At 31.5% G+C, this 23,652-nt stretch overlaps 1 protein-coding gene across 1 annotated transcript; it reads left to right on the top strand.

Annotated features, from left to right (window-relative positions):
- Positions 1-15,533: 15,533 nt before the first annotated feature.
- LOC139491198 (perlucin-like protein) lies at positions 15,534-23,015 on the top strand. Its single transcript, XM_071278671.1, has 5 exons — positions 15,534-15,853; positions 17,983-18,059; positions 20,327-20,411; positions 21,791-22,006; positions 22,923-23,015. The coding sequence occupies exons 1-5, from the start codon at positions 15,718-15,720 to the stop codon at positions 22,928-22,930; spliced, it is 522 nt and encodes a 173-aa protein (XP_071134772.1). The 5' UTR covers positions 15,534-15,717; the 3' UTR covers positions 22,931-23,015.
- The last annotated feature ends 637 nt before the right edge of the window (positions 23,016-23,652 follow it).

The raw sequence follows: 23,652 nt of genomic DNA, 5'->3' as shown, positions 1-23,652 counted from the left end.
AATTCGACCTCATTCAATACGTATTCATGTGAACTTCAATTTAACCCCCTAGCTTCAGATTGACAACGCATGCATTGTACGTGTACTGGTTATTTAAAGGAAAAGAATGTCAACAATGAAAGTGAAACAAAGGTAAATTATTTGATATTTGATTCGATCCACATAATATCATTATACGGGTAAAAACGATGAGAAACATATATTTGTAATTTATAAAATAAAATTAAACAGACCTATCGAAATCCAGTTGCACGAGTTGGCTTAATCTATTTATATCTTTATCTATGTTACATCGCTTATATGGTCATCTGAGGTCAACTCAATAGTTATTTAGATGGCGTCTGGACTAAAATACATACGAAACGTCAAATCGAATTAAGTCATTGAATTTGATTTATCCGTGTCCACTGGACATGGCTGTGTATTGTTGCATTTTACAACAGAACAAGTTTATAGGTTGCATTTCTGTAAATATTGACAATGCAATTTCCCATAGGAACTCCTTTTACGGCTAAAACTGTACCACTTTTACTATGAAGTTTTGAAAAAAATCTTATTCTAGAATTGAAAGTTCATATGCACCACAATTTTTTTCAAAGGTCAAAATATAGGGCTGTGCGGCATATTTTCAACGTTTATATGCCCTGAACTTCTCAGAGTTTAAACTTACACTAATTTTCTTAACTACCCCTACCTCGAATGAAAGGTTACCACAGATTTCAATGTAAACAATATGCACGTGTTTATTTACTGGTAACATTCCCAAGTTCTGTCTCTGCGATATGGAACACAGAGAGCATAACTGGGAACCAGTATGTAAACAAAATTAATTTTCTATGAATATTCTATTACTCCCCAAAAGAGGCGTGTTTTGAGAAACAGCTGTATTTACAAAGTGCAACCTATACAGACATTTTATTCAAATAGAAAACTCTCTAAAATCACTTTTTCTCACATTAATACTCATTTATCAGAATTAAAGTCTTAAAGAAATCACTGTGTATACTCTAAGTTTTTCTTTACTTTACATTTTATACCCCCTCCCCTGTTTCAATTTTTTAAAGAATTTGAAAACAAGACATTAATTATTGCCAGCTTAACCTATTGGCATATTTCTGATAAAAAATGCCTAGAACCTGTTAAAAACTGTTTTGATAACATATTGAAAGCATATCAGAATATCAGAAATGTAATGTTTAGCAATCAATCATTACAACATTTAAGATTATATAAAGTATCCAATCCAACCTCTATCTCCAGTCCACATCTTACTGTATGCCTATTTGTCAATTAAAGAACACATTTTCTGCCTCAAATGGTCAATTTAGAATTCTTGTCACAACAGTATCATCTGTAACCATATATCTGACACAATTTAGCTACTATATATAATAGAAGTGTTCAAACAAAGCCATATTTGCAATAGTTGTATGTATGCAGATACCAGTCTGAGATATAAATTCACTTAAAATGTTGTATAGATGACTGCTAACATCTGATTTTTGCATAACTTCCAAGCATAGTTATTGTTTTTTATATCAAGAACTTTAAAATCATAAAATCATAGCATTTACAAGTTAAATTATTTGTTTTATGACCCAGGGGGTAGGCAATTTTCTATGTGTTTTGCCCCCGTGGTTCCTAAATCATTCTGCTGTTTCTAGCAATTGGGAATATTTAGTACATATTCAGGATAGAACACACTATTGTAAGTTTTCTTGAGATATTTTTGTTTTTCTAGCTTGTATTTATTATGCCGTGGTGACAAAAATGCAGATTTAGGTGTTGCGGCTTACTTTTGGGTTATCGAAAGGACACAAATACCCCATAAATAATATTCAGGAAGGATCTATGAGTTTCAATGACTGCGAAGAGTAAATATAAGCACTTCTTAACAATTTAACTTATAAATATGCAAATATTATGATTTAATTTTGTATCCAGGACTTTAAGTAAACTATGCATACTGTAAACTGTGAATTTATGCTGAGTCATCATATTCAAGGCCCAGGATTCTATCAATCTTCATTAAATATTTATAAAACTTCTTATTTGAGTTAATTTCTTTAAAATCTGTGAAATAAAGCAAATTTGGTTTAATTCTGAATGTTCCCCTTTTTACCCTATATAGGTTGCATTTCTGTAAATATTGACAATGCAATTTCCCATAGGAACTCCTTTTACGGCTAAAACTGTACCACTTTTACTATGAAGTTTTGAAAAAAAATCTTATTCTAGAATTGAAAGTTCATATGCACCACAATTTTTTTCAAAGGTCAAAATATAGGGCTGTGCGGCATATTTTCAACGTTTATATGCCCTGAACTTCTCAGAGTTTAAACTTACACTAATTTTCTTAACTACCCCTACCTCGAATGAAAGGTTACCACAGATTTCAATGTAAACAATATGCACGTGTTTATTTACTGGTAACATTCCCAAGTTTTGTCTCTGCGATATGGAACACAGAGAGCATAACTGGGAACCAGTATGTAAACAAAATTAATTTTCTATGAATATTCTATTACTCCCGAAAAGAGGCGTGTTTTGAGAAACAGCTGTATTTACAAAGTGCAACCTATAATGGTTATCAAAGATACCAGGAATATAATTTAGTACGCCAGACGCGCGTTTCGTCTACATAAGACTCATCAGTGACGCTCATTTCAAAATATTGATAAAGCCAAACAAATACGAAGTTGAAGAGCATTGAGGATCTAAAATTCAAAAAAGTTGTGCCAAATACCGCTAAGGTAATCTATTCCTGGGATAATAGAATCCTTAGTTTTTCGAAAAATTCAGTTTTGTAAACAGGAAATTTATGCAAATGACCACATAATTGATATTCATGTCAACACCGAAGTGCTAACTACTGGGCTGGTGATACCCTCAGGGACGAAACGTCCACCACAGAGCTCTGCCAATTCCCTGTTAAGTACCGGCATTGTCCAAAGGAATTGATGGATTAAACCTGGTAAAAAGCAAACTAAGCTTATTATATATATATATGTTACAGTAAATTGGTGAAATTAGGAATTACACGTAATTACTAAACATTTCAGTAAATACCTGTAATTAATTACTAGCCAATTTAGTAATTACATGTATTTACTAGTTGTTTCAGTGATTACTGGTATTCACTGATTTTTTTGGTCATTTTTACAGCTATTTACTAACATGATATTTTTGTTATAAAATTAAAGAAATAATTAAAGATACCAAATAAGAAAATAAAAGGGTATTTTAGGGCTTACTTAATTAAGGATTACGGAATATAAGGCACATTAAAAGTGTATACTATTTAGTGTTTGTAACTAAAACTGGAAATGGTAGTTTTGGAACTCTCTAAAACTTGTTTTCCGCATGCAAGACAATGCTATCAATCCACTATTGAGAAATGCATTAAATTGTGAAAAGTTAATAGGCAACTTCGTCACCTCTTTTTGCTGATAGACATTCAATAATGCCAATTTTGGTTGAATAATCTTGATAGTGCTTTTTAAAAAATCTCATAATTTCTTTAAATCAAAATCTCCATCAGGCATACTAGCCCAATGCCACAAGTTAAATTCCTTTTACAAAATGGGTTTATTTAAGACTTCTTTTGTCAGACTGTTGCGATGAAGCTGACATTCTTCACAAACAAATTTATACACTTTGATGGTGTTAAGAGTCACATTTTTTATTTCTGTGTTTCTCTTTTTTGTGAGTTTTTCAAGACCTCCAAACTTAAGCTTATAAACCTGCAGCAAAATTGAACTGTTTTAACAGTTAGTAAATATGTTTTAAAAAATCATTTTAAAATTAGTAATTACTGGTAATAACTGGGCCGTTTCAGGAACTACTTGTATTCACTAAGTGCATTGGGGATAACATTTAATTCCTAAATTTTAGTAATCACATGTAATTCCTAATTTCATCTATTTTCTGTAACATATATACTATTTCAAGTTGCGATTGTCTGTCATTTGTTGCTATATCATATTACAGTGTTAATATTTTGTTTAAAATAACGTCAATTGGATATGAACGGCAATATAATTGTCAATAAAACTTCGCGTAAGATTTTTTATTTTTTTAAAAATTGAGACGGTTGATTTTACGGACGCCATCACGAGTTGGTTTACCGTTATGGAATAACCGTTTCACAAATGATATCGGATATGTTCCTTACTTCGTAACTACAACCCCCTTCCCTTTCATAAATATGACCTACCGAATTAGACTATTTACCGGATTTGTTATCTCATAAGCAACACGATCGGTGCCACATGTGGAGCAGGATCTGCTTACCCTTCCGGATCACCTGAGATCACCCCTAGGTTTTGGTGGGGTTCGTGTTGTTTATTCTTTAGTTTTCTATGTTGTGTTATGTGTACTATTGTTTGTTTGTTTGTCCTTTCAATTTTTAGCCATGGCGTTGTCAGTTTTTCGATTTATGAGTTTGGTATCTTTCGTCCCTCTTTGATCAATGATTTTCAACTTACAATTGATAACTGCCTGCACGAGTCATTAAATTTGACGTTTCCGTGTCCACTGAACGTGCTGTGTGCTCCTGATATTAACACAGCACAACCAACCTCACCCCTTAAACAGTTTGATTTTCGATCAAATTTACCCTTGGAGATATTATTTGGCATACATTAATGACCTGGCATTCCAATGACACATAAAAACAAACACCCGAACAGGCCATTATGAAGTATTTTACAACTACAGATGAATTATGTTTCTTTGTTGCAATAGTGCAATGGAAATCAATACTTGTTTAAAGGTTTTTATTTCCTACCAGTAGAATATCGGTTTATTTTTATCGATTATGACGAGCAAACTTCGTGAATGTCTCTCGTGCTATTTCATAATGAAGAATGATTATTGTCACACATATTTGTCGTCCTAACACGTGTTTAAGGAACTTTGAAAAGCAAGAATTATATCTTTGCTGAGTTTTTTTTTTTTCGATTTCATTCTTCAAAATATTCTAATACAAGAACAAGAATGTGTCCCAAATACACGGATGCCCTATCCACACTATCATTTTCTATGTTTAATGGACCGTAAAAATGAGATAAAATCTCTAATTTTGCATAAAAAGTAGAAAGATCATATCATAAGGAGCATGTTTCATAAGTTTCAATAAAATTGAGAAAGGAAATGGTGAATATGTCAAAGCGACAACCACCCGACCATAGAGCAAACAACAGCCGAAGGCAACCAATGGGTCTTCAATGTAGCGAGAATTCCCGCACCCGTAGGTGTCCTTCAGCTGGCCCCTAAAATATGCATAATAGTACAGTGATAATGGACGTCATACTAAACTCCGAATTATACACAAGAAACTAAAATTTAAAATCATACAAGACTAACAAAGGCCAGAGGCTCCTGACTTGGGACAGGCGCAAAATTGCGGCGGGGTTAAACATGTTTATGAGATCTCAACCCTCCCCCTATACCTCTAGCCAATGTAGAAAAGTAAAAGAATAACAATACGCACATTAAAATTCAGTTCAAGAGAAGTCCGAGTCTGATGTCAAAAGATGTAACAAAAGAAAATAAATAAAATGACAATAATACATAAATAACAACAGACTACTAGCAGTTAACTGACATGCCAGCTCCAGACCTCAATTAAACTGAATATTTGTTTTTTGGTATGTAGATTTATTACAAAGGAGCAAAGACTGGCGTCCAGGATATGAACCATCACACAGTAGATTAAATTGTGTAAATATGATAAAACTGTTCAAGTTGATTGGACTTCCACTTCATCAAAAACTACCTCTTTGACTTATAATAGTTTTCATTCACTAATTGTGACTTGGTTGGAGAGCTGTCCATTGCCACTCATACCTCATCTTCTCATATCTATAAATCAGAATATTCAATAAAAATCTTAAACTTTAGTTTTGTGTGATTGAAGGTCGTTTGACAAGCTATTTAAAACAGTTTAAGGAAATTCTGCAAAAGATTAAATCAAAATCGGTCGGAACTTCCCCTTTTTGTTTTAAGGTCTTTTAATGTCAAAATTAACTTATTATGTTTTTTCTCTCACCGCTGTGTTGCTTATGTAAGTGCTCGATGATTTATTTTCATAAGATTTGGTTTTTGGTTAAAATCTAGTAAAAATCTGAATATGAAATAAATACAGATGTTTTAATACACAGATGTTTCCATAATACGTTCCTAAATTTCACTTTCTTTTTTAGAAGGTTAATCGTTACATTGCGTTACTGATATATTGTATTTGATTCCCAACACAAGATTATATTTCGTTTTAATAGAGATTTCCAATAAAATGACATACGTACCTAACTCGACGTACGCACGTAACGGGTAGGTTATTGCTACATTTGTAACCAATGAATATTGTTAAATCCGTTACTAAAGTGTTTAACTAAGTATTCCTAAACTATGAAACCCATTCATAATAAATTTTATCAATACCAAATATTTCTAAGAGAATGAAAAACGAAAGAAATCATGATTTTAATGTATCACGTAATTATTGATATTCCCGTCTAAACTTCACTGTCATAAGACCACGTAACTTAACCTATCATACGAATCATTTGAGTTGTCTTTTATGGTTTAAACCATGACTTTTTTTTTCTGATATACTTTGAAAACTTTAATAAACTTTTTATTATTTGATACTTGTATTGCTTTCGTTTGTCGTTATCAGATTAATGTCCCTTCTTCTTTTCGTGTTTTAATGTTTTGTCATATTTAATTTCCGTGGGTATTTATTATTAGATATGGTTTTTTTTGCATTTTCAGAAAAAAATGAACTCAAAGTGTTAATCAGAATGTGTCTCTGTTAAAATTGATAACTGGGATTGCTTCATACTTTATAAAGCATCATTTCAAACGTTCTCTTCTTCTACAGTTAGTCTCCTTAATTTGCAATCTCCGGTTTTTCAACAGGGAAAACGTATGTCAACGGGATTTGTATATTTAAAAACAAATAATACAGGACTTTTACTTTTTTTTTTTTAATTTTTATAGTTGACATACAAATTCAAATGAAAGTCAAGGAACATTAAAGAAAAAGAATATTGAAATTGATAATAATGTATGTAAATAAATATGTACACCAATCCGTTATAAAGATTGTAATTTGGAAGGTGTACGTGATTAGCAACTGATGATCACTGATGATTAATAATCTGCATATAAACATTTACCACTGTGTTTTATCATAAGTACTATAGCTTGAGAGACTAAATCTCCGTCGTAAGTACATGCATTATATATAGCTTGAGGCTTCCACGTCGTTAGTATTATAACTTCGGGCTTAATTCCTATCTGATATTTTATCCAACTTATGTCGAGATCTTATTTTACGCATACATCTCTATGATACAATTTTTTTTTGATAAATATCCAAGTTAAGGCCAATACCGATCATAGAAGAAGGTTTATCAAATGATCATGTCACAATTAAAACAGTGAGAGCGGGTTTGACTCGTGAGATTGAAACGAATCATAAAAAAAGCAATTTCTATTATTTCAAAATAAACTCCATGTACCGAAATGATAGTATCCACAGCTGCTGAACACTATCTTAAAACAACTAATAAAGAAAGAATAATCAACCAGTTGATAATATTGATCAATAATGTCGTACTGTTACACCATTGTCCTTTTACATTTGTCATGTTGTGGCCTCTTATAGCTGATTATGCTATATAAGCTTTGTTCATTGTTGAAAGCCGTACGGTGGCCTATAGTTGTTAAAACGTCTGTGTCATTTGGTCTCTCGTGAAGAGTTGTCTCATTGGCAATCTTCCATTCATCTTTCAAATCCATTTCCCTCTGCAATTAAAACAAAGTGGAAAGGGATTAATATAAGTTGCAAAACTTGTTTCTCAATCCACTATAAATAGATATGTTTAAAGTAATTAAAACAAATAACAGCATAATTAAATATCAGTAAGATAGTACGTGTATAAGCTAAATTTTAATATCAAACTATACAAAATAATGCCCCGCACTACACTATATTATAACAAAGTCAATTTAAGACGTTCTTTGTCTGAGAGACACAATTGATGCCCTGCAGATGCAAAATGCTATTCTAAAATAACTATATCATTTAACCGCCTATACCCCCAAACTGACAAAGTTCATCTATCTCCCAAAAGAGCAAATGTTCATAAAAATCAAAACTCTGACGACACGCACACCTTCAATATATAAACAAACAGTCAACATTGTGAAAACGTCCTAGCAGTTTATATACGGCTAGGACTGTCGTGTCTGTTGTGCATTACATTTTTAGACATGTGTACTGAATTGGTCAAATGGGAAAACAAGTTAAAATGTCGATTTTGGAATCATAATACTGCAACTCTTAGTTAAAACAAAATCTTACAAGCATACCTGATCAATAGTAGATAATACAATATCAAAATCTGTCAACTTTGAAACTCCTCTTCTATTGTTTAGTCCTAGTCTTGGTAACACCTTTCTTTTTAGATATTCATATCTTTGAAAATAAAGAAAGCCTTGAATAATCAATAAGTAAAAAAAAATTATAAAAAGAAAGAAAATAATTAAATGTTTTCTTTTATAAAGCAGTTCAGTTTCTTTTTCTTTCTTTGACTTATAAGTGTCTTTTCAAAAGCAATCAAGTGATAACCCAGGTCGGAATATTAGAATTTATCATTTGTGCTATTGAAACGGTTTAAAATCATGTGCAAAACATTCGAAATCAAACATCGAAAAATTCAGGTTCATACATAATTAATAAAAGAGAAACGAGATCTATATATTGTTTTTGGGAGAAAAGTTTCAATTACTGTTCAGAGTGTTTCGCTGGCGTTTCTTTTGTATTTAGATTAGACTATTTGTAAAAAAAAACATGTACCGTTTAATTGATGAATGCATTAGAATCGATCGTACTCGTAACTTACTATGAATGATGACATTGAAAGTACAGTATTGGTAAGATGCAGTATAAATATCAACATAAAATGAATAATCATGGGGAAACAAAGATATGGTATATAATATTGTCATCTTGGAAACAACAAACTGTTGTTCTACACACATTGGCTACACTGACTTAAGTTAACTAGTATAAAGCATGTGTTTTAGCAAGCACATCTCTTCGACAACTTAAAAGTAAAAACAAAAAACAAAAGTTACTATCATTTTCCTGGGGGAAAAGAAGAAATACAGTGCATTGGAGAAAAAATAACTATTTTGTTTCATTGAAGGAAAAAACACTATTTTGTTAACTTTTTTTAATATAAAACCGAAAATACCATTGTATACTACACATATTATTATTTTCTGTCATGGAAATGTACACATAATTTCATATTGCTTTGCATAGTGGAATAATGTTTTTGATCCCCGGATATTAATGGTTTAGTTGCGTCAGGGTGTTATTTACATACGGATGCCTAACCAATCAGATTGCAAGATTGTAGCTTCTAAGAAATAATAATGTTACCTACTTCATAGGAACAGCATGTCGCTGGTTTAAAAGATGACAAATTATTGTGTGTGTATATCCGATTCTATGGTAATGTCGAATAAATGCTTCAATATCTAAAATAAAAATTTATAAAAAAGATATGATATGATGTATGCTAGCACGACATATATTTCGAAATGTAGTAATCATTATCCTAGATATACATGATATATATGTGATTTAGTGTAAATGTAATTTAATGACAATGTGCATTACATGGTCTTCTATCCAAAGTTATCCACCTCCTGTTTTTCAATTTTTACCAGCTTTTCAGAATCCTGTGATTTTATCATAATGTTGCCTTCAAAATAATGTGTCCGCTAACCCCTTCTTTTCTTTTCAGAATTTCGTTACATATAGTTTAAAAAGCCATATTTGAAATTCTTGATGTTTTCAATAGTTATTGCAACAACAAAAAAAAAACGGCCGATGTTAAAGGTATGAAAAATCTAGAGGGACACATCTTCCGCCAGATTTTCAATTGCTCATATAGGTTAGCGGCAATAGGTGAAATAAGACATTAAGTTTATACTATGCAATAAGCTAACGCCTAGGCATTAAGTAATTAAGCTTATTTCCAAAATCTGATGATGAGTATACAACCTATTTCCGAATATAATTTAAGGCAATAAGTGAACTGGAGTATTTATGTATATTCGGTGATTTATTCTTGATGTAACCTAGTAATACACATATTTCAAAGATCTTCAATTTTTTGTATTTTTCGTTTTCAAAACAGAATTAAATAAATACGTTTTGTGAAATTATACAAAAAAATAAAAAAAGATTTTAAAATTTGATTGTATCCAATAAAAAATGGGGTGAGATTCAAATTAATAATTATAATAATTATTTAGAATTGTTTTACACTTTACTACTTTAAATAATAACATATTCGGTGCTAACGACAATGCATGTTCAATGTAAATACGCCATTTGAACCTGCAAGGAGTTAGACTCGTGACCACGTTTACTAGTGGCAGGTACTTTTCTTGCTGCTTTTCGATGAGGCCACATAAAAGTAGAAGTGTATGAAATAAACGGAAACAGCAAAGGACACAGTAGAAAATGATTTATTTTATTCTTTATCTTCAGTGACGATCCGTGCCATAGTATATGATAAAGTAGAGCACCAATGTGTCCCGTCTTTCTCAAAATAGGAATCGTTAACGGAGTACTTTAAAATGACTAAAATCTGGAAAAAAAGTATAACGTTCTTTAACTATTCAAAAATGCCCATCAATCATTTATGAATTTGACTTTTCTGCTTTAAGTACAAGACTAGTAATATTTCCTTTAAGCATCGACTCGTGGTGTTTTTTTTTTTGGTTATGAGAGCCAACCTGATGAAACTTTATGCAAATGTTGGCAGTGGTGCCCCGAGGTACCAACAGCACTTAGCTTCTACAATATAGCTACCATTGCAATGGAAACCTGAGAAAAGTCTAAAATTGATCCTATGAGAAAAACATCAAACCAGCATTTTGTAAAGGAATATAAGATTAAACTAAAAAAACATCGTGAAAAGTATAACATGGCATAAGTCAATTTCCAAAATGGCCGCCGTTACCATAAAAACTGCAAATAAGTAATTCTGTTCTACTCTAAATAAACTCCTGATTTTTCTGAGGATGACATTTACATAGTTTTTAAAACATTATAAAGTCTGGCCTTATACCTTCGCTAGCCAAGGGATAAATGATCTTTATGGACACACTGAAAAACAGCTTCATACAATCTTACCAAAAAATGTTTAAGCAAGAAGTTTAATAAAGTTGAACTGAGTTGACAATCGCTTAAAATTAATCAAACATGATTGATATGGTCTTCTAGCAAAATTCAGCGATCTCATCTATATATATGTTGTCATTGAGTATTTATTGGTGAAAGATGCTGGATGTACCTGATGAGAATCACTGACTGGCGATAGGAAGTATAACGCTGTATTTAGAAAGTTACAAACTGTTAACTTGCACATTATTCCATGGTAATGCAGTAGTGTTTACGTCACTTGAAAATTGAGACGTCAAGTATAAAAAAAATTATGATTAATCGTGGAATACCAATTGCAGTTGATAGCGTGTAATAGGGAAACTATCACTAATGTGAACCCAGAAAATTCAGTATGTGAACACATAAAAAAATAAAATGTACAGGTACATGAATTACAACTTTACATGAGAGACTCAAGCTTATAACGCATGTCAAGTTTATACATATAAGCCCATTCATACCACATATTCAGCTATAAAAGGCTCCACAATGGCACACGTTAAACAATCCAAACGAGAAAACAACGGCATAATTTATGTACAAAGTAATTAACCCAGCCACAAATGACAACCAGTGAATAACAGGTGCCTGACTTTTTTAAACATATCTAGCGGAAATTGTTATTTATTATGCACTTTCATGTAGCTGAATCTTTGTGTCAAGAATAACATAAACCAGATAATTCTAGCTCTATTCAACTCTGAACAATGAAATAGTTCATATTTAAATATCAATTGGTATTGGTTTTATTATCTACTGAATAAAACATTTGAGAAAGTAATATTTTCTAGTAGGAATAATCATCGGAATATCCGTCCATAAATGATCTATTATACATTTAATCTGGAAAATATTCAGCAATAGTTAAAATTCACCCTGTAATAGTTCCCATCTTAGATATTTTTAACGCTTACCTTCTTTGACGTTTGATCCAGACCGCAGTACTGTGTTTACAAATATTTCTTTGGAGTCTCGTTCTAAAATTTATTATTTTCTCAGATAATTGCACAGATGTCAATCAATTTAAGGGCAGTCACTATCATTGATACACATACGTATTTTTTCACAGCCAGTCATGTGACTTTGTCTGTCATGGCATGTAAACCTTAAATGCTTCCGACTGAAAAAATTAACATCTGATATATTATATGCATATGAATCATGTTATCAAAATTAGGAGCGGTACTGTCAATATACCGTAACAAAAACGATATATTTTCGCGTTTTATATCGCCGGGTTGCAGGAAAGGACCGCCCCCTCCCAAACAAAATAATAAATAGATAAAATAAAATGAAACTGAGACTACTCCTTTCTAAATTATTTTAGATTAATTAAATACTGAAAAAACACTATAAGAGGTAAGAATAAAAATGGTCAAATTCATAAATAATGAGAAGGAGAAAGGCGATTGAAATCAAATACAAATATTCATATAACATAGCTGGTGTTTTCCAGGTATATATATATAGCTCAAACAGTTTGGTAGAAATGATGCAATCGCGTATATATACAATTTATATATTGTGCTGACAACGGTTCCGAATTGGTTAGGGGAAATAAATAATAATTTCGATAATTCCACGGAGATCGTTAATGGTATTATGAAATAACCACAGTGACGAGTCGGCAATAATTGCATAACACGGCCGCGACCATCACTGACTAATGTGTTAATCAAATTAATTACAATAGAGTCGGCATCAATCTTACACGGCCGCGAATGTGCTATAGCTATGTAATTAAATAAATACAGTTACATGTATCAAAGTCGGCATCTATGTCATCTTGCACGGTAGAGTTTGTTAATGAAGTCAATCTACATCATTCGCGGAGTCGGTCAGGAACTTACACGGAGTCGGTCCAAAACTTTCACGGCGTCGGTACAAAACATTCGCGGAATCGGTAAAAACATGCACGGATTCTGAAAACTTACACGGCCGTGAAAGTACTATATAAAACTTGAACGGAGTCGGGGGGGGGGGGTCCCATGTGGTTTTCCATAGAAATACGACCGCCTACAACAAATATGTAGCACTTTTGTTATTAGTTATCAAAGGTACCAGGATTATAATTTTGTACGCCAGACGCGCGTTTCGTCTACATAAGACTCAACAGTGACGCTCATATCAAAATATTTATAAAGCCAAACAAGTACAAAGTTGAAGAGCATTGAGGATCCAAAATTCCAAAAAGTTGTGCCAAATACGGCTAAGGTAATAAAATTCGACAGTCGACAATACGACAATAGAAAGGTAGAAATATATTTTGGTTATAAATAGATTGCTTGGTGAATGCACCTCCTTTTTCTAAATATATTTTTGTATTTTTATTGTAATATTTTAACCTTTTTTCACCTATTTAATATGTTCCTGTTCTTATCAAAAAGATATAATAATATAAGTAGTATTTATATGTGTTATCCATCAATTTCTATTTTTCATGTTAAAAGATATATAAGAAAGACGGACAACCTAAATAAATATATCCATCGAAATGAATGATAACAAATTAGAAAGCACATGTAGTCTATAATGCAACCATTCCTTTCGTTGTTTCGGAAGAATTCACGAGATTAATCTTTGAGTTTTTCTCATTTAACCAAAACATACTTGTTATATTTATGTGTCGCTATAAACGAAGTATTTGTTCAAATCTTAAATAAAACAAAGTTGTTTTTTTTTGTGTTTTGTCCGTGTTATAAAGATTGAATATACCATTATCAGAAAAATGGTCGATTTATTGCTTTATGATAATAAAAGTAATAATTCTAATTGTTAATCTAAAAATCATTTAATCACTATTACTGGTGATATTCAATGCATTTTTATACAATTTTTATTTTCAATATCCTGTCATATTAACTCTTACGCGACAGCGTTAATGACATCCTTGGTAGAATAGATATCTAGAATATACATGCTGAGACATGTCGCAAGTCGGTACTAACATAATCACAATGTAATCCAAAGATACAATGTAGGTCTTAGGACAACTTCGTTTAACAGGCCCTAGGTATATACGATGTATTTAATATGTTGACTAGATTCACAAGCCTTTTTCAATTTATGTGGTGAATGAGTATCAATATCCAATGTAATGATATTCCCTTCATTTCTCATTATTATCTTTATTTACGAAAAAGAATTACCAATGTTATACTGTTAATAAAATTTTAATGTACTGCTTTATTATTTCTTGATCATTTAAAAAATACTCTTTTGGAATGTGTTAGTAATAAAACTCAATTTTGATATTTCGATTAAAACTGTTAATCGATTTTCAATTCAATAAAAATGTATCTCACCCTGAAAGGTTTTATCAGCTGAGGCAGCTTTATGGTGCTGACATGGTTTAAAAAAAAATGCAGTCTAAAAAAATATTTATAAATTAAGAAATTGTGACCCTACTAAGGTTTCAACTCCTTTAGTAAAAAATGAATTCAAATGGATTTGGCTTTTATTTTTAGGTCTTTTTTGGTTACAAAGATCGTCGAATGATTAAGTGCTTAAACATGCTTATCTTAAATGCTTTGGGCGCACACACTTTATAAAGTGTTATTTTATTTACTATGCGTCGCTGAATACAATATTCCATTGATGTTCGTAAAATATTGTATCGAATGATGTATAATATAAGCAAAACATAACTTATATTCCATGAACAACTACATCTTTATGTTTTACTAAATGACAGTGGTGTCTAAGGATAACCTTTTTACTTTTAAAAATTCAAAGATTGCCTAAAGACTCTTAAGGCATATATAATTCGTTCAAATTTTTTCGAAAATCCTACAATGCTTATGTGAAAGATGATACGCATTTAATTATGAATTAAAGGAATTTTAGAAAATATTCACGAGGAATTGTCATATATTCTTTTTAATAACGAGGACGGAAATGCTTTCACATGTGCATCTCCTTTGTCATTTCAAATACGAATACTAATACAGTTTTGCACGATAAAATAATCGTCTTTAAATTATGTGCCTGTAACACTTAAAGACTTTGTTCTTATTTTGCTCTAATTTATTGGCATGTTATTCTATGTAACTAGTCTCAGGTAAAGAAGTTGGGATAATGAGACCCTTATATGCCTCATACTACAGTGCAATTGAAATAGTTCAAAACATTTTTGAATTTGTTCTTCATTATAGTAAAGGGTGCTTTATTGTTTATATAAGCACACTAAAAAAAATACTATTTCAAGACGTGGCGTGATTTTTCGTATTAATGTTGAACTTAAAGTTTACGTTTGGTTATTTTGGGTATATCTACTCATCACGGAGGACGTTATTGGTCTACCATGTTTAATTAATGAGTCAAAAGAGGATTTCGATAAATCCAGAAAAGCTCTCACAGTGGTACAAAGCGATATTGGAAAAGTTGTCAATACTCTGGAGAGTAATCATCAACAAACTATTAAAACATTAGAGTCGGCACTAATACAAACGGTCTCAACCATGGAAAATAATGTTAAAAAAACAACTGATGTTTTAAAGAACAACCTGAGGACATTACAGTCTACATTACACAACATGGGTCAGAAGATAAAGAAACTAGATACTGATTTCAAAGTGTTGGGAAAAGATTTTAGAAGTAAGTTGTTTGATATTTCATGGTGTACAACTTATTTACCACAGGCGTAGATAACCTTGACTGTTTTGGTGCTTCGGAACTTTTTAACTTTTATTTTATGGAAAAGTTTTTACTTATATGGGCGTTACTCATAAGTCTTTTAAAGACAAAACTTGCGTCTCGTGTAAAAGATTTTAAGTCCGGTATCTTTGTTGAATTTATGATGTAATATTGACAATATTCTCACCGAGTCATATAAGTTACTTTTTCGTTCTTTTTCTTCAGTTTTCTTTCAATGATGGTTATATCAGTTAGCTCCTCATGGAGCGCAATTCTTTCTTTTGTTTCGATTTGCCCGTTTTTGCAGTGACGTCATTGTTTCGATAGTGTATTCTTTGCATTAGTTCAAACTTCTTTTAAATAACGAAACCGTTATAATTTGTTTTAGAAAAACCACTACAAATTGTACCACAAATTAAGGAATAAACCATGAAAGTATTGTTTCTCTTCGAGGACTTTATTCGTAAAACTAACAATTTTGTCATTTTAGCCGAATAATCATTTTTATGACCTGTGTTTTTCACCATTAAAGCAACGTGTGATTCCTTTATGATAGTTCGTGATTAGTGGTAATTAAATTATGATGTAAACTGTTCTTGCTAACCTTTGAATTTCCTACTTTGTTTTGATAAAAAGCGACCATGCTTGAAGGCGTTACAACGTAACAAGACGTCTTTTTGACGATCATAAGTAGAAAACAGTCAAGTCTTTCTACATATCACCTAAAACTTTATCAATTAACTGATCATAAATACCAGGATTGCCATTTTATATTGCGCCAGACGCGCGTTTCGTCTACAAAAGACTCATCAGTGACGCTAGAATAAAAGAAATGTTATCAGGCAAAATAAATCACGAAATTGAAGAGCATTCAGGACCATAAATACCTAAATGTTTTGTCAAGTACAGCTAAGGTAATATATTCCTAAGGTAGAAAAGCCTTCTGTTAGTATTTCAAAATTTAAAAACATTCGGCGACCCATGCGTTTTAAAGTTTTTGAAATAAACAATTTCGATTTTGAAATATCGTATGCTGTTGAAGCAAAACCAAATCTAAGAAGTGTCTATAAGCACACTTAAAGCAATGTGTGAACACTTTTATTTCGTCAAATTTAAAAATGCTCTATCCAATTGAACTAGAGATAAATGATACAACAGATACAGTTAAGTCGGCCTCATATTTTGACTTACATCTAGAATTTGACAATGAGGGTCGATTGAAAACAAAACTTTACGACAAAAGAGATGATTTCAGCTATCCAATTGTGAACTTTTCATTTCTAAGAAGAAAACTTCAAGCAGCACCTGCATACGGTGTATATGTCTCCCAATTGATACAATATTCCCGTGCTTGCATTTCTCATGATGATTTTCTCGATAGAGGGTTGTTGCTCACAAGGAAGCTATTACATCAAGAGTTCCAAATGGTGGAGTTGAAATCATCTCTTCGTTAATTTTACGGACGCCATCACGAGTTGGTGGAACGCTATGGAATAAACGTTTCACAAATGATATCGGATATGTTCCTTACATAGTTCCTTACTACAATTCCCTTCCCTTTCATGAATGTGACCTACCGAATAAGACTATTTACCGGATTTGTTATAACATAAGCAACACGACGGGTGCCACATGTGGAGCAGGATCTGCTTACCCTTCCAGAGCAAATGGGATCCCCCTAGTTTTTGGTATAGTTCGTGTTGTTTCTTTCTTAGTTGTCTATGTTGTGTCATGTGTACTATTGTTTGTCTGTTTGTCCTTTTCATGTTTAGCCATGACGTTGTCAGTTTATTTTCGATTTATGAGTTTGACTGTCCCTCTGGTATCTTTCGTCCCTCTTTTAAGAGTTTTTTGTTGTAGCTTAATAAGTTCTGTCGTAAAGTTTTGTATACATGCAGAGCTGAATTACCTGTATGGAGAATAGTATGCTTTTGCAGATGTCTGTTTTTCACTTTTAAATGTGTCTAATATGAAGAATGTTGTAAGATATAAATGTTTTGTATTTTTGTTGCGTTTTAAAATTGTGACATTTGATAGGTATGCATATCTAAGTAATGAAAACTTTCTTTCACGACAATTTTAACTGATAGATCTTTTCAATAATTTCAAATATGATGGACATTGTTACTACTATAGTGTTGACAAAAAAGACTGGTTTACAGTGGAGGTAATAAATCGCAGAACAAAAATTCGCACGAAAACATTTAAATTATAACACACCACCCAGTTGATTACGTTATGGTTACTTGACTTACTGCGGATTCATATTTATTAGTTGAATATCAATTTCGTCGATTTTGTTGGTACAGTTGAAAAACGAATTTAGATTACCAACGAATAACAAATTTTCTACAGGCTTTGTTTCCCCAGATCGGCAAAACCGTCAAAACAATAATCCTTGAAATTTGATACATGCACCCGCAAATGGAGAGTAAAATTTAAAAAAAGTATTGAAAAATTAAAAAAAAATTGAAAGGGGAATGTCCTGTTTATAATATTTTTAGCTCACCTAACCTCGGGGGCCAAGTGAGCATTTTTCATCACTTGGCGTCCGTCGTCGTCCGTCGTCGTTAACTGTTACAAAAATCTTCTCTTCTAAAACTACTGGGCCAAATTTTACCAAACTTGGCCACAATTATCATTGTGGTATATAGTTTGAAAAATGTGTCCGGTGACCCGGCCAATCAACCAAGATGGCCGCCATGGCTAAAAATAGAACATATGTGTAAAATGTAGATTTTGGCTTATAACTCTGAAATCAAAGCATTTAGAGCAAATCTGTCATGGGGCTTAATTTGTTTATCAAGTCAATATCTAACTGCCGTGAAATTTTTAGATGAATTGGTCAACTGGTTGTTGGGTTGCTGCCCCCAATTGGTAATTTTGAAAGAATTTTTGCCGTTTTTGGTTATTACCTTGAATACTATTATAGATAAAGATAAACTGTAAACAGCAATTATGTTCAGCAAATAAGCTAATACGACCAAAATAATCAGTTGACCCCTTCAGGATTTATTGCCTTTTATAGTAAATGTTTAAACAATTTTCATTAATTTGGTAATTTTTTGTAAATTTTTACAAAATATTTTCCTCTGTAACTTATGTGCCAAGTTTATTATAGATAGAGAAAATTGTAAGTAGCAGGAATGTTCAGTAAAGTAAGATCTACAAACACATCACCATCACCAAAACACAATCATGTCATGAATCCATCTGTGTTCTTTGTTTGATATGTGTTATCAAAATTTAAAATTAGTAGTGAACGAAGATTTCACAATTTAAAAAAAAATCGCATATATATTGTGGTTGACATTTGTGCCTGTTAAAGTTTTATTTTATTTAAATATCTTCTTAACTTTATTCTTAAATTAACGATACTTTTATTTAAGCAACGATATCATAAAAGAATGATTTTTTTCTATATACTCGAACATTAAGTAGAAAATGTATTATAACAAACAACCGATAAAACTTTAAACTAGTGAACATTAACATAAAGTTTAAATTACAATCAAATGCCAATTCCAAATACGTTTATTCAAATCAAATAATAAAACATACATTTGTGATAGCGTAACCAATCTTCAAAAGTACAATACAAATCCGACATTCCATTAGAATTTTGAAATGTTTTTCATGACTAAATTTATTTGTGTTTGCTTTTGTTAAACTTTACAGGCATTCATTCATTTTTCAATCACACTTAATACATATAACAATTTATACTGCACTCGTTCTATTTGAGCAGTCAAAATGTGTTGACTGTATATTTCTATGTAATATACTGTCACTGACCCGATATAACTTTTCCTCATGAATATTTAAAAAGAAGTTGCCGAAACTAATTTGATTATTCATACGACCTCTTAAACCTGTTCTTGTTTCCAATGAATACAACGAATCGTGGAACGAATCAAACTTATTTCTTTTACAATTTTTGGATAAACATAATTTTTTTGTTAATATTTTTTTTTTTAAACCTATAAATCATTATGTTTTATGCTTATTGTTGATATTTTTGTCCAAACTCAAATAATTCGTTCACCATTTATTGTGGGTTTCAACAGGTAATGTACATTTCATTCATTGTTTTGTATATTTTTCCGCCTGATACGAGGTCCTTTTAAAGGGGTATTTTCCCTTAATATTAAAATCAAATAAATAACATTCACGTTAAACAACAATTCAAATGGTGTTTTCTTTCTAGATTGCAGTATAAAGACAATAATAGTGCATTGCCTTGACATATCAACTATATAAGGATTCGGACCGAAACGGGGAAATAGCTCGGCAGAGCCTCGCATTTCCTTGTTGCTAAGCCTCATCCTTACATCGTTGATATGTCAAGGCAATGCATTTTTATTGTCTATGTATAAATTATTCACTCTATCTCGTTTTTCATTGATATTTTTCGTATTTGTTTTTCATATGCAGAGAAAATGTAGTGAAATTGGAGGATATTTTGCAAAACTAGATAGCACTGCTGAAAATAATGAAATTTACTCAAATGCAGACAAAAGTGAGTTTATATTCAGAATTTAAAAAAAAACACATATAAATAGTTAATGGTAAACAATTGATCTTTTTTTTTATTTTTAACATTGCTTAGTGATTTGCAGTCAAATTTCCGGCATTCAATAGTAGCTGTCAATAACTTCACGATACACCCGTTCTGTTCGTTACTTGCATATATAATATATTTCAAATATTAAATGAAAAAAAGGAAACTGATACTTTAAATAATAATTCAAAAACATTGAAGACCAAAGAAGATATATACGTAAGTTTCATAACACGTAATAATATGGTATCGTTTGATATAAACTCGAGTTATAAAAGTTATAATGATATAATTTTGAACGAGCTACTATGAGTATGATGTGACTTTATGTAATGAAATAACGAGAGTGGATTTTCAAGCAATAATGAAGCCTCAAGGGTAGTTCCAAATATTTATCTCATGGTAAACATTGTATTTGTGTTAAATTAAACAAATACGTCTGAAGACTTTATTCCCTCTTCAGAATGACACACAAAGAAGATTTTGAGGTGAAAGTATAAGTGTTTTATATATTCTCGAAAAAAAAACGTCACATATATTAGACCTAACTAATGACCAATGAAAATATAGCAATTTATCCTGCAATTGGGTGTCTTAAAATACAGATACAGCCCTACAGATATCGATATGCTGTATCTGTATAATATACATATTTGCCTTTAAAGCTCCACCCTCTTCCGGACTACGTTTGACGCGTTTTGTATGAACCTGCGTGACCTCAGAATATGTATTGGAGTCGCATTCAAATGACGTATTGTTTGACCTTATACGAATTCACGATTACTTTATACGTTCTGATTGTTTTTTCAAACATTTGTTTTGAGCAGTATGAATTAAACCAATTTTCTGATAACAGACAAACATGAACATCAGTATTTTCTACAACGACAATCATCGTTCTCAAAACTTGAATGTTTACATGTGTAACAAAACCAACCATGTTAATTCCAGCATACATGTTAAGTGAATGCCAAGTTCAATGAAAAATTCTGAAGCGGAGGACAAGCCGTACACTTCTGTTTCAAATTGAACAATGTTTTGTTATTTGTTTTCAATGTTGAAATTAATTTTTCTGTTAAAATAGATAATTTTTTACCTTGAGCGATGTATTATTGTTGACTATTCTAAATTTTTGTTTTGCGAACCCGTCTGCAGCTGAATGTGTGATTGTAATATTACTAGGCGGGCCTCAAGGAATTTTAAATCGAAAATAAATGTAAAAAATGTAAATGTTTGTGTCTTTCAAAGCACAACCAATATACAGAATAGATTTTAATTATTATTACCTTAAATTCAACTGACACAATTAATCTAGACAAACTTAAATTTTCTTATAGACAATCACTATTGGATCGGTTTGACAGACCTTAAGGAAGGAGAGTTCCGCTGGACTTATGACCAGAGTAAAGCCGAGGTTAAAAATTGGCATCCATCTTATGGTAAAATAGGCACAAATAACAACTGCGTTGCAATTAGCTATCATGCGAATAAACTGCATTTTTTCGACTACACTTGTTCTGCCGAGTATCGATACATCTGTGAAAGCAACTTCTGTAAGTATTTCGATAAATAACCTACTATATTAAGTATGTTTTATATGTTAGATATGACTGATTTATAAATATTATAGTTTTCTGTGTTATGTATGTGATCTTTCACGACAAAAATGTACATGAATGAAATTAACGCAATGTAAATAAAACTTAGCTATCATATTTTTAAATTGAAATGCATCATTTATTTCATTTTGTAATTTAATGTTATCTGTAACAGGCTATGTGTTATATGTTTAATAAATGGCGTGATATATCAAGTAACGGATAAATAGTTGTCTGATTTAGAAAGGGACAAACTTGTTTTAATTCTGTGGATTTTAACATTTAAGATGGAACCAATTTGTGTGGATTATATAAACAAAAGGTGTGCAATATGTGATTCAATGGGTACGTTAGAGACTGCATTGAGAGTTTAGGAACATTGTTCATGTTCTTGTCCATTCAAAACCAATTTATACAGGTTACCCTTATTAACTTATCTAAATATATACAATGAATAGTAAAAAAAAGAAAACACCCTTACTATACTGCTTTAAACAAATTTAGCCTATAACAGTTCAACTAGAAATGAGACAACATCTAAGTTCCAATAGTTTTGTTTCTGTGTGTGTTACGTTTCGGTGTTATGTCGTTGTTCTCCTCTTATATTTAATGCGTTTCCCTCGGTTTTAGTTTGTTACCCCGATTTTGTTTTTTGTCCATGGATTTATGAGTTTTGAACAGCGGTATACTACTGTTGCCTTTATCTTTTTTATTCTTTCATTTTCATCTATTATGCACATATATTTTCTAAATAACTTTCAATCATAACATTCACGGTTCCAATTGTATTACATATGTGTTTTTGTGTATGTATAAGGTGAAAGATAAGGAATAATTGCCTTTTTCAGACATATTTCTTCATTTGTTTCAGGTTTCTAAGACTAAATGTTCTGCCGAAGAGTTTTAACGAGCTTGAAGAAACAGAATATCAAAGACGACTTTTCTCAATAAATTGTTTCTCCTCTTTTTTCGTATGCCTTCTTGTGCCAGATCGAGTAACTACTGGTGTACATACCATAGAGAGGATGGTGTGATACTATAGCATTGTCATCAACATCATTGTTCCTAAAAAAATAAAAAAGATAAACAGAAAATATTTAAAATTTCAAAACCATTTCTGGGTCTTTTCAATTCGAAATTCACCATTGTTTATAAATGAAAATAACCTGAACTAGAAAGAAGATTGAAGACAACCATGTATAACTATGGGTTGCTTGATAACCAATCTCAGGATTAAACAACCAGATATACGTACACACACATCTGGTTCATTTCAAAATAAAAATAGGTTTCTTAGATGTAAGGGCATTGAACTGTTGTATAAACAAATTGAAACATATGATTTTGATAAAATTGCGATAAAAAGTGAAACTTGGTGACTTGATGGGGTAAATAAAGCTTATCCTACACAAAATCTTGAAAATATTAGTACAGTTCGTTCTCTGACATAAACATACGATTAGCTACTTCTGACTTTCAAAGGCCATTTCCATCAATATGGTTACATGATTAATAAGAAACAAATATGGTTTCTATCGAAAAAAGAAGATTTTGTATGAATGCCGATGAAACAACTCTATGTACTTTTGTTTGAAATACAG

The sequence above is a fragment of the Mytilus edulis genome, chromosome 10, assembly GCF_963676685.1.
Source record: "Mytilus edulis chromosome 10, xbMytEdul2.2, whole genome shotgun sequence".
NCBI lineage: Eukaryota > Metazoa > Mollusca > Bivalvia > Mytilida > Mytilidae > Mytilus > Mytilus edulis.
The sequence above is the reverse complement of the archived record's forward strand: the minus strand, read 5'-3'. Positions and strand labels throughout refer to the sequence as shown.